The sequence below is a fragment of the Populus nigra genome, chromosome 1, assembly GCF_951802175.1.
Source record: "Populus nigra chromosome 1, ddPopNigr1.1, whole genome shotgun sequence".
Classification (NCBI taxonomy): domain Eukaryota; kingdom Viridiplantae; phylum Streptophyta; class Magnoliopsida; order Malpighiales; family Salicaceae; genus Populus; species Populus nigra.
Genome location: NC_084852.1, coordinates 43358894 through 43372272, shown reverse-complemented (window position 1 = coordinate 43372272; position 13379 = coordinate 43358894). Strand labels below are relative to the sequence as shown.

The window sequence follows — 13379 nt, the reverse complement described above, 5'->3', positions numbered from 1 at the left end:
TTTCATGTAAAATTATAGCATTTTTTTTAATACTGCAACAATATATAATAGTTTTTTTTACTTTATTTAATAGCTTTTCATGTTTGTGCATGTTTTTATTAGTTTAATTAAATAAAAAAATATTCTAAAAAAAGGTATTAAATAAAATTATATACATGATCCATGTTACGAGATCAAATATTTTAATCTACATTTATTTCTCTATTTCTCAGCTTAGTCTTTAGTTATCTTAATGATTTTTTTTAATGTTTTACTAGCATATATGGATAATCATTTGAGTAAATAAAAAATTTATTTTAATAAACAAAGTTATCAAACACAATTGGGTATATAATTCGTGTTGTAAGATTAAATATCTTGAATTATATTTATTTATTTATTCTTTCATATTAGTTTTTATGTATCAATAACGATTTTTTTTATGTTTATTGACACAAATTATTGCTGATCTATTTAATTACAAGCATATATAAGTTTTTTAAATTATAATGGAGAATTTTCATATGTTAAAAAATATATTAAAAAAACTCACGTATTTAATTTTTAAAAAACATTATCTAGCTCTTTACAAATCACATATCAAATAACCAGTTGAATGCTATTGCCTGTTGCCATCGTAGTACATACGGCATCATTCGCTCTGAATTGACAAGTATAAGAGAAAAAAAAAGAGAGGAGAAATTGAGTTGATGTTAATTGTGAAGTTAGCTGTAGATCTAGTTGTCTTATTATCAATTTCTTAGTTCCTGTTTCCACGAATTAGTACGTGTTTGGATAGTAAGAAAAAGAAGTGTTTGGTAAATAATATATTTTAAAGAAGTATGCATATTATTTTCTTTTTTTTTAAAAAAAAAGGGGGCAAAAATTGATTACAAGCGAAGCATATGTTCCCTTTTCGTTGATAATCATATAAAAAATAAATGCGTGTAATTAAGATATTGAACTAACAATCGATTAATAATTTAGTGATTTCCTCCGATGATAAACATATGATTGCGCACTTAATTAATCGTATAAATAAATATCACAATACGAGTGATTGAGGACGGGCCGTACCAGCGAGTGTCTTTCAAACACGTCGTGTCTGGAGGTTGATAAATGTGGTTGATCGTTATTAAGTACACTCGCCACACGTTGATTTGTTAATTCTCTTTCCAACATTTGGTTGCCTGTCATTTATTTCCTTGGTTTTCATTTAGCCAGCCACATCTGATATTGCGGTTCTGATAGAGATTGTTTAAATGTTCTTTTGAACTTTAATAATTTTTTTCAATTATTATGCATTTGATATAAAAATAATAATATTAATAATAATTTTTTCATGAAAATTCAATCCAATCCTTTTGTTCTTAAAAATTTTAAATAGATTTTAAACATGATTTTATTATATTTATGATATTTTAGCTCCTAGTGACACATATAAAATATGGACATACCATTTTAATATTTTTTTAATTTTTTTAGCAATCATAAATTATTTTTTTTTATTAATGGAAAGAATGATTTCTCTTTTAAACCTTGCATTTGCTAAGATCAACAAGATATATATACATCAATAAAAAAATTTATCTCAATTGAAAAATAAAAATTCAAAACAACTATATTTTCAAGTGTAATAACAACGCCAAAAATTTCTTGGAGATTTTGACATTTATATTTGTGTTTTAAAAAATTTTGGTCCCCTCCTACTATAGCAAGAGCATGCGTCCAAACTAGTGATGCTTTAAAAAACTTGGGGTGCAACCAACTCTTTCATTGTTCATATGAAGAGTGAATTAAGGAGGTGGCCTCGTTTTTCCTTTTCTTTTTTCATTCCCCCACTCTTTTCTTTTCTTTTATTTTTATATTTATTTTCTTAATTTTATCCTTTAATATTTGCTTGATTTTATATTTATCTTCGTAAATTATTTTGATATATTTTTAATGAGATTATCACAGTATTACATAAATATCTTAATATTTGGTTTGTACTTGGATTTTATGAGTATCTATTTCTGTTATTGTATAATTAAGTAAAAATTAGTTTTGAGAAAACAAAGTTCTTAAATTTAGTGCATTCAATCATCTAGATCGCGGATTTGGAGGGTTAAGCTACAAAACCCGATCGATTCGATCCAATATATTGCCGTCTCAATATATAAAATTGATCATCTTGAATTTTTTTAAGTCAAATTAGATTTTTTACCAGTCATCTAAATTATCTTTAGATCCGTTAAGTTTAATAGATCACATCGAAGTAACTCTTATACGATTTAATTTTAAATTTCTAGCTAAGCAAAGAATCAAGTTGGGAGATTTCAAGATTCAACCAAGTTTAATAACAATACCAAATAGTTTACCATAACATGAATTTTATATATATATATATATATATATATATATATATATATATATATATATATATATATTGAGTCTTGGTGCAGTGTAGTCATGTAAACTAGTGAAAACCAAATTAATTTTACAATCAAAACCCCATTTCAACCCCATGTAGTTAATTCAAAATTTCACATCTTTGCAAATCAAATTCATGGCCTCTCCTCCGTGCACGAAGGTGAAATTAAATTATTATGTTGTCCATGTTGAAAACAATAAACACTAAGTATTTAACATTTCAAGATCTTATTCATTATTGATATTCAAACACACACGAACACAAACATAAACACAAACACCCTAAATTTTGAAATCATGCTCTTATATTTATGGAGAGATTATAAGATAAAAATAATCTTAAAATATCTTATTCCAATAAGAATTCTAAATACTAGTTTAATAAGGATTCTAGTTAACTACTTAAACAAGAATTCTAAACATATAATTATCATCATCATCAAAAAATATTTTTAATCAACAAATCATTTTCTTATCTCAACAATCCCCCTTTAAACTGATGTTCTTAAACACTCAATATAGCAATAAAGGACTCTCCTCTAAATAAGTTTTTATTGAGTTATACAAGTAATTTTATGAGTTTCACAAACGATTTCAACTTTAAGTTAAGTTCTTCTATATTCCCCTTGTAAAGGATATACAAATCTTCAATATCTAGCAATTGCATATGAATTGTGAATATATTTCTAAATTGATCTTAATCCAGTAATCTAAATATTACTAGAATCAAATCTTCTAAAGCAAGTTTTACTATATAAAGTATATCTTGCTTTTGCTGGCTAGAAATTAGAGCATTATGAAACATTTTTCTTAACTTTCTTCCATGCGTGAAATAAAAGTTATCGAAGTATATTTTTTTTTTTTATGATGATACATCTATTTTATTAGCTACAATACTTGTAGTTTCCATTGCTCAATACACTAAATTTTATTTCTCAAGCTAAGATATTTTTAGGCTGATCAGAGTATATTTTTTTTTCCCATGAACAAATAATAAACTAATTTTAGCATTCCTTTCACCTTGTCAATCCCGAGTTAGTCAAGTTTTATTTGCTCATCAAAAGACTCTCATATTACCTCATTTAAGATCTTTGGCATTTCTTTCACCTTGTCGATCACAAGATGGTCCAGTTTTACTTGCTCCTAAAAAAACTCTCATATTATCTCATTTAAGATCTTTAATGGAGAAAAAGCTGCATGAGCATTATATACAAAGAATGGAGGCTTGATAATTACAAAATTATCTTCTATAATACCAGCTCCAAACCAATCATTCAATAACATATTATGTACATTGATGGTTGAGGGTTTATTTTTTATATCAACATGGAAGATAATTAAGTTGTTGTGTTCTCCTTTTCTTACACATTTTGATACTAATTGTTGAAAATATTAAACACTCAAGTATTTAAACTTCTAAAATATTATTCATTATAGATATCTAACACACAAAACACAAACATCGATCCTAAATTCTAAAAACATGACCCTAATATTTATCGAAAGATTATAGAATATAAAGATAAGTTCAAACTATAATATTTCAATAAGAATTCTAAACACGTTTTTTTCAAGGAATCCTCCTAAAAAAACTCTCATGCCGCCTCGTTTAAGATCTTTAACAGAGGAAAAGCTACGTGAGTATTATATACAAAGAATGGAGGCTTGATAATTACAAAATTACCTTCTTTAATACTAGCTCCGAACCAATCATTCAATAACATATTATATAGATGGTTGAGGGTTCTATTTCCTAGATCAAAAGGAAGATAATTAAATTGTTGTGTTCTTATTTTCTTACATATTTTGATACTAATTATTGAAAACACTAAATATTCAAGTATTTAACCTTTTAAAATCGTATTCATTACAGATATTTAACACACATAGAAATACAAACATTCTAAATTCTAAAAACATGACTATTATATTTATAGAAAGATTATAAGATATAAAGATAAGCTCAAACTATAATATTCAATAAGAATTCTAATTATTTTTTTTCAAGAAATCCTTTTCCTATCTCAAAAGTAAAATACTAAGTTTGTGTCTTAACTTGTATTGGTGATCACCATATACAATTTACAAGCACAAAGTACGATTGCTAGCTTGCTAGAATATCACCTGACCATCAAACAAAAAGTACTTTATTAGAACTAGGATTCTGTCATCTACCCGTTTTCATCCTCCAAGCCATCTATAGATCAAGCAAGGGATTTTATCATTTATAAGGTCACCTCAGGAGTTAGGACGGTGGCGAGGATCATAATAGTTTCTACTACCTACGAGGATGGAGTCATGAGGGCAAGACAGCCTGCAATAAATACAAGAGGTTCGGAGGGAGCTGTTCAATTTTGAAAAATAATCCTTACATTAATGCGTTAGGCGCATATTTCTGATCAAGAGTACTAACAAATGATGGGTTGTAACTTGGTAGATGAGAAAAAAACTATAGTAGTATTTCTCAAGTGCAAGAAAGAGATCTTTTCTTCTCTACAAAAAATTCGTTTCCTTTCCTTAAATTTTTTTAATTAGAGAGAGGTTCGGGTGTTTAATTAATGGTGTTATTTATTCATATTCATTTGAAGAGGCAAGGAAAAGAAACTTAAATGTAGTCTTATTATTTGCTAAGAAGAATTGTTTCTTCTCCTGTAGGGGAGGTTCAACTACCACCTAACTTTTTTCCTTGGCCAACAAACAATGTTTAATGAAACAATCAATTCCATTATCTGCTATCTGTAGTAGTAGTGTGTTCCCTCTCTCCCCCTTTTCTCTCCCCAATACGTCTTAAGAAGGTAGAAAAGAAAAGTCCTCACGCTTTCATCAAGTGAGGCACATTTTGGAAGTGGTCAACAAGTTAGGGAAACATTGTTTCCACAACATTTCCGAGAACTCTAAATCAAGAAATCAAGACTAAGAAGAGAGGCATGCGTGCTTAATTTCATTGACATTTTGGATCTATTAGGAACAAATGATTTCCTTAAAACTTCCCCCTCATAGCTAGCTTCATCTCATTATTCTTTCTTCTACATGTCTTTGTATTTGTGTCTCTGGGGTCTAATCAACTATTTGAAGGGGGTAGTAGTGATGATGCCTCTTGGTGAAATGGCTGTAATGGGAAAAACCATGATGGTTTTAACATTAACAGGCAGGGTTTTACATGATGCTGTGAGCTTCATTGTCTTCTCTTTTCTAGACATCCTTGATCTCGTTCTTTGCTTTGCATTCAAAGCTGCGGATTTCATCATTGAAGCTGAATGGAAACCTTGTTATTGTGCCTCAGCTAAGGAAGCCATAACTAGTGGTGGCAAGATCTTGGTCTCTGAACAAGGTGAGTCCAAAATTGTTTGCCTTACTTCTACCAAGTTAAGGTTAGAAGAGATCTCGGACACTCTTTACACTCGTACTTCATTAGTGTCTGAGATTTCAAAATCAACGGTTAATGAGCTCAAGCGAATCAAGGTGGAGGGTAAGTCCAGTACTGTCACTGTACAGACATCCGAGAAGATCAAGAAAGGAACTCTGAGATCCACATTAACTGTCAACTCTACCATTGTTGAAATGCTTCAAGGGAAGATTGGAGGCCAGCACTTACATCCCATTTCAAGATGGTCTGACTGCGATTGCAAATTTTGCACTTCGTGGACCTCTTCTAGCAAAGAAACCCTCTTCGTTAGGGCTGAAGGACCTAAAGGTAATAAATTAAAAAATAATAATTATCTTGATTAGTAGCATGTAGTATATACTAGTTATTCATTTAGTGTAATTAATTCTAATGTGTAATAATTAGCTTGAGTCCTTGAAACTAGCTAACATATATTGGGTTTGTAATATGTGATCAGATAAGGGAAAAGGAGATGTCCTCTTCATTCATGGATTCATTTCATCTTCAGCATTTTGGACAGAGACGTTATTTCCAAACTTCTCACATGCAGCTAAATCAACCTACCGATTATTTGCCATCGATCTATTAGGGTTTGGGAGGAGCCCTAAGCCAGCTGACTCCCTTTACACATTAAGAGAGCATTTGGACATGATTGAACAATCCGTTCTTGAACCATACGAAGTCAAATCCTTCCACATTGTTGCTCATTCTTTAGGCTGTATTTTGGCCCTAGCACTTGCCGTGAAACACCCCGGCTCGGTCATGTCCTTGACCCTCCTTGCACCTGTAAGTTCATATTTTTTTTCCAATGTTTTTTTGCTGTTCTTTTTCAACGCTTCAATTATCCAAGAAAATTAATCACAGAATCGTTCAAAGTTTTGAATGCATTGATTACCGATTAGTTCATGTGATAATGGCAGCCATATTACAAAGTACCAAAAGGTGTCCTAGCAACACAGCATGTGATGAGACAAGTAGCTCCAAGGCGTGTTTGGCCACTGATCACATTTGGTGCATCGATAGCGTGCTGGTATGAGCACATCAGCAGGGCAATTTGCCTTGTCATATGCAAAAATCATCGGTTGTGGGAGTTCCTTACCAAACTCGTCACAAGAAACAGGTAAATTCTCATCAAACCTCTACCGCCTTAAAACCTGTCCAAAGAATTCAAGTGCCGTGATAAAATTCAAACATCGAGACTTCTCCTTTTGTTCATAATAAACGCATTTTCATGCTTTCGTGCTCAATTTCATAACTAACCACCAAACTTATTATTAATTTGGTCTTAATTTCCCTTTTCTTTTTTGTTTTGCTTATTTGAAATAAGTATTTGGCCTTTTATTCTGAGCTCTTTAAATCTAATTTCTCTTAAGGATCAAGGGCTCTAAGTAATTTAGGATCGACTCTTAATAAGATCTTGAGATTTTAGAATAGCAAGAAATGAGTGAGACCTGGCATTTCACTAGCCTGCCAGTCAATTCCCAGACACACAACGACAATGACGCCCCAACCACATTCACATACCTTCTATTACGGGGTCTTTTTTTTGGGAAAATGGCACCACCAATATTGTTAGATTTTGAGCATTTTAAGCCTTTAAATCACTATATACTATAAAGTCCACGGTACTGTTAGCTAGTTAGTACCACGTACTTCACAGACTACACCCACCCAAGTTCCGGAGCCCTGCTAAGGGCCGGGGCCACGGTGCACCGCCACACAATTGACAATTGTCATATCCGAATTAAAAAAAAATTTTGCTTGCCTATAGTGTAATTTTTGAGATCCATGACCGATCACAGTATAGGTGTCCACCGTATTAATTTTTCCGGCCCTCAACTGCCCAGCTAGAAGATCTTTGACTGTTTTACGGCATTGGCGGTCGTTCCAAGGAGGGTATGGTGCTGATGACTGATTTGGTACACCTACAACAGTTCAAACGGTGAAAATTGCAAATCTTGGTTTGACAAATGTCCATCCCTCCTTTTAAAATCTGGTGATATGAGATTTCGAAGCTACACAAGTTAAAATATGCTATTTTGTTCCAAATAATGCATTATGGTAATAAAATTGGTAACTTCTAGATCTTTTAGCTTTCTAAATTTATTAATTTGGGGTGGGAACTTAGGGAGGATGTGGAAATTATTTTTGCTTGACGTAGATTTTAAGCAGCAAATTAATAAAGATTTGGAAAAATCCTTCTTGACGAAATAGATATGGAAAAGTAGGAGTAACCATTAATGAAATACACTATGATAGGTGAATCGTGTAGTAAGTTACCCTAAAAACACTGGTCAAATGTCCATCAGACTAAGTCAGAAATGATGGGGACAGCTACTGCTTGCTTGATGTGTGTGAATATGTATTGTCTCTCCTACCTCTGCTTGAATTTAATTATTCCATGCATTATGAAAGAGACATCTCTCTACTCTCCTATTGACATAAATGCAAAACTTTGAGAAAAAAAATGTACAGGATTAAGACATTCTTAATTGAAGGGTTCTGTTGCCACACCCACAATGCTGCATGGCACACCCTACACAACATCATTTGTGGCACCGGCAGCAAGCTCGAAGGGTACTTGGATTCAGTCCGTGACCACCTAAAGTGTGATGTCAACATCTTCCACGGAAAAAAAGATGAGGTTATCCCAGTTGAATGTAGCTACAATGTTCAACATAAAGTCCCTCGTGCTCGAGTTAAGGTCATTGATGATGAAGATCATATTACGATTGTTGTTAATAGACAAAAGGCGTTTGCTAGGGAACTTGAAGAGATTTGGAAGAGATCAAGTGGTTAATTAAGACCCTCTTCTTGCTCAAGCTCAATCAAAGTCGGTTGCCGCATGCATAAATATTTCCTGTCAAAATTGGGTATAATTGAGTAACCTAAGATTGGCGTTTTTTCTTTCTTTCTTTACTGCTACTTCAAGTTTGAAGTCTCAACCAGGCCATGTGAAATGCTTAATCACTATATAGGCCTGTGGATTTGATAAGATAAGCAAAATGCTCTAAATTAAATATCTATCTGCAACATTTTTTTTAAGTTTGTTGGCGCAGTTTACATTTTTTTTTCTTGGTTTTTCCTTTCATAAATAGTGTTCGATGAATTGTATGGTCAATCCATAATAGTGAAACGATGTTTAAGCAATAAATTCGAGTCACGCATTCATGTAATTCATCCTATTGCAAATCCAAAAGTTATTTATTCTCTATGCCATTAATTTATCTTAGTTAATTAATTTCTCTAAGGTTATTAATGTCTGAATACTTCTGCCGAAACGAAATGCCATCAATACTAAATCTACCTTTCACAACAAAATAAATTCTTCTTTCTTAGGTGGATGAAATGCAGCCAATTAAGTGCTGGAATGGAAAAAAAAATTAAATAATTTTTCCAAAATTGTTTATGATGATGATGATGATGATGATGATGCATTGAGCAGCTGACTGTGTGAATGGTGATATATAAATGAAGACCTGTTTTTAAACCAGTTCGAGAAGAATTCATTGGTAAAAAATAAGATTAATGTCATTTTTAAATGAGACATATTCACACACATTCACCCACTTAAATACTTGCTTAAAGAGATTTAAGGATTTAAAAAATGGGCATGCAGTCGCTAATTAAAACCAAAGCAATTAATACGTACATATACCATACATTAACTAAATAATAATTACAATTTACAATACAAGTACATGTCTCACCGGTCCTTAATTGCAAACCATCAATATATATTAAATTGTTCTGATAAGCGTTTATGTCCCTTTCGACGACTTGCTTGACCTGTGTCATGCAAGGTTGCCCATGTGTACCATCTCTTTCGTTCCATAATACCATCTATGCCGATCATGACTCGACGTAAACCGAAAAAATAATAATATTAAAAGCACAGAAAACCTCATTTCCAAACACGTTTAATATGGTTAGGAGCTTAAATATTTTTTGGCCGGAGAGAATAGCAATTAAATTAAATGTACTCGAACCGAATTCGAGGTCCAACCACTTCAATCAAGTGAAGAGAAAGCCTTCCTACCCTCAGACTGTTTTGACAAATTATCATTAAACTATCAAATTCATGAGCATGTACTAAATTGCTTGGAAATATCATAAAGTTTTAGGAATGTGATGAAATATTTTTAAAATCCTGGGATGCCAGGTCTCCCTCAAGTCTAGCTGATGCACTTCCTATCAACACCTTGTCGGATTGCCACAGGTGTCCAAGGAAATTAATGCACCGCAATATTGCAGGTGAAATCGTCTGCCTTTTTTGAAGTTTTATGCGTACGGTTTTGTTTTTTAGATTATTTGAAATTGCTTTCGAAATTGTGTCGGAGCGTCTATATTTGGTTTTAAAAAATTATTAAATTAATATTTTTTAATAATTTTAATATATTGGTGTTAAAAATAAATAAATAAATAATATTTTAATGTATTTTCAAACAAAAACACTCTTAAAAAGCACAAAATAAAAGAACCTTAAAAACTATTACTATTCAATAATAAGAATGAAGATAATAGTAATTGATTTAAAAAAAAAACATTTAAGTTCTTATATAAAATTAACAATAATTAATTTTTATTATTTGGGCCATGTGGCCCAATCAGCAACAGCCCAACCTTTTGTCATCGTTCGGGCAACGGAAACACCGACACAATTTAGGCTTAACTCAAATGGACTGCACCCCGCACCTTGTTTTTTCTTTGGCCCCGTGTTTTTTTTTTTTTTTTTTTTTGGTTTTGACTAGGGGCACCGCGCGTATTCTTCACGCACAGTATTCTTCATAATTGATACTCTTACTAATCACTGGCAACATCATTTTTCACATTCAAGGTGAAGCAAGATCTATAAAAACATTTGGTCTCCAGAACAAGCTTCTAAGTTCACAAACTTGTACTCAACATTTCCTCTTGACTTTGTATTACGCAGCAAAACTCAATTCTCTCTTGTATTATTATCTTTCTTCCATCATTTATGGCTCAAACATTAAAGAGTCTTTTCTTACACGAAAGGCTTGTTTTTTCAGGAATGCTCACATCCAAAATTAAAGCCCAGCCAACACGTCTTGGCCTGCAATTAAACTATAGACAATTTGACGTAAGTGTGAAGTTTTTTCCGGACATCAGAAGCCACTTCATTAAAAATTTCTCCCCTATAAAAATATCTGCAGCGAGAGAAATATATTGTTCCTTGAGGACAGCACAGAAACAACCACTGGCCAGATTTCAAGATCTCCATTATTGTGGACTGAACAGTTGTAGAAGAAGAAAATCTCGAATATGGTTGGGTGAGTGTAACCCAACTTTGACTGCAGAGTTTGCGAGTGTTACCGGACCCGTCATGCATGCTAATGTTTTTATGTAAAGGACCGTGGCAAGGCCTGAAACAGTATAAATGGATTTAACTTGATCTGCTTGCATACATCTTAATTGGGTGCTGTTGGCTAACCTAATCAGAGTAATATTATCCAATGTGGCTCATGCCCGCACGCCTGATCTTCATGAATTTGGTGGGAGAAACAACCTAACATTTTTGCTACTTGTAATGTAATTAAGCTAATTAGAGGACGTGAGGGATTGCCAGTCTATTGTTAAGATCTTGTGGTTACCCAAATCCACATGTCTAGCTCATGGCTTAATAATATGCAGAACTTGGTTTTTCTTTAATGCACATAACAATCTCACACACGTATTCGATCATAACCGAGTTTTTTATCCCCCTTTTAAAATATTTTTTTCAAGGAGCTAAACTTTCCTCTTGCCCAATTCAATTTGTGAAACCAAATCTCAATCTATATATATATATATATATATATATATATATATATATATATATATATATATATATATATATATATATATATATATATATATATATAAAAACTCAAGATTATTCTTTTGGAGTACCTCTTTTTTTGTTAAAAAAACATAGTACTATGCTATTGTATTTCAATTAAAAAAAACATATAATTTTTATGATACGTTATCGGTTCTATAGAATAATAAGCTGGACAAATCTATTACAGTGTTCTTTGATGCAAATTAATGGCTTCGAGGGGCATGCTGATGAAAAAGAAGACTGCATCACAACTAGAAATGTGAGGTCAAAGTAGCTACATGGCCAATCAAAACATAAAATCAGGCCTCCTGCCGATAAGAAGGCCTGATTAACTGGACGACAAGAATAAGGCTTCAACTTCAGGTAAAGAGTCCAGGCCCAACTTATTCCTCTGTAAAAGCCTTTCTTAATATGGAAGTGATCGGGCCTGGACCCAGATACCTTCTTAAGAGACAGAATAAATGTAGTAGTAGCTAGTAGCCCTTCTTATAATTATCCACGAATGAACAGATTCTCTGCTGAAAAATCAAAGCTCACAAGTATTGAAATTGTGACTCGAATCACATTAGTGTACAATATGGGTGTGTTTGTATTTTCATTTCAAAAGTATTTTAGAAAAAAATTATTTTTTTTACTTCAAATTAATTTTTTTTTTGGGTATTGTTATATTATTTTGATGTGCTGATGTCAAAAATAATTTTTAAAAAATAAAAAAATATTATTTTAATACATTTCCGAATAAAAAATACTTTAAAAAATAACCGCTACTATACTTTTAAATACCTCCTAAAAATCCATGCAAAACCACAATCGGGATGATTTTACTTGTTTGCATTTATTAAAAAAATCCCTTCCACTATACTTTTAAATACCTTTTAAAAATCCATGCAAAACCACAATCGGGATGATTTTACTGATTTACCTTTATTGAGAAAAATCCCTTCCATGACCAATGAAATGCTCATTGATCACCCCCTTGTGGTCCAAAATGTAATAATAAGAAAAAAGAAGAGGGTACCCACCTCTTTCTATAAAGAAAAAGAAAAAAGAAAAAAGATGGTAGCCTGGTAGCAGAAAGGGCCGATTAAGAACCATGTTGCTCAATAGAGTTCAAGCCCTTCCCTCTACACTTTTAAAACATGATAATTTCTTTTTATGAATTATTAACTAGATTCATAGATGTCGTTTCAATTGAGAAGTGTATTGAAACTAAGTACAAATCCCTTCATTCTTGTCATAAAAAAACAAAGATGACTTCCTCGAAATGAAAACTTCCCCTTCCTTCCCCATTGTGCTAGCAATCTGCTTTCCTAAATTGGATGAAAAAAATGTCTGGTATTTTTAATTCAGTTAAATGGCATTGGTCGAACGCTTTGCTAAAGTGGAGAATCAACCTTTGACAATGGGACATTATTATAATAAGTGCTCGATATTGTCAGAAATCGTCCATGATCAAATCCCTAACATTGCATCTGGTACTTTTGCTTAATTAATTAATTAGTTTTTGAGAACAGTATGGGCCCCAAAAAGTATCTTTGAACGAAGGGACCTAGCTAGGCTATTTATATCGGGCGCCAGCCTTTGCTTCTTCTTCTTTTTCTTGAAAATAACAATTAAGTAAGTATAAATTGATATGCAAGAATCCCTTTCAGGTCGCACAATCTTCAGATGCTGCTATTTGACACCATAATCACGTGATGAACTGTCAACCTCACCTGGCCATCCTACCACCCCCTTGGGACCGATATGATTTGTGAAGCT

At 32.3% G+C, this 13379-nt stretch overlaps 1 protein-coding gene across 1 annotated transcript; it reads left to right on the top strand.

Annotated features, from left to right (window-relative positions):
- Positions 1-5155: 5155 nt before the first annotated feature.
- LOC133704336 (probable lysophospholipase BODYGUARD 1) lies at positions 5156-8821 on the top strand. The gene is made up of 4 exons (XM_062129138.1): positions 5156-6085; positions 6234-6562; positions 6697-6896; positions 8252-8821. Exons 1-4 carry the CDS (start codon positions 5422-5424, stop codon positions 8574-8576), a joined length of 1518 nt encoding a protein of 505 aa, XP_061985122.1. The 5' UTR covers positions 5156-5421; the 3' UTR covers positions 8577-8821.
- Positions 8822-13379: the final 4558 nt, after the last annotated feature.

Bases quoted from the DNA above. Each gene is read 5' to 3' on its own strand.
- LOC133704336 (XM_062129138.1), top strand. From the start codon at position 5,422: ATGTCTTTGTATTTGTGTCTCTGGGGTCTAATCAACTATTTGAAGGGG. The intron at 6,086-6,233 runs GTAATAAATTAA...ATATGTGATCAG, and splicing joins TAGGGCTGAAGGACCTAAAG to ATAAGGGAAAAGGAGATGTC. The intron at 6,563-6,696 runs GTAAGTTCATAT...TGATAATGGCAG, and splicing joins CCTTGACCCTCCTTGCACCT to CCATATTACAAAGTACCAAA.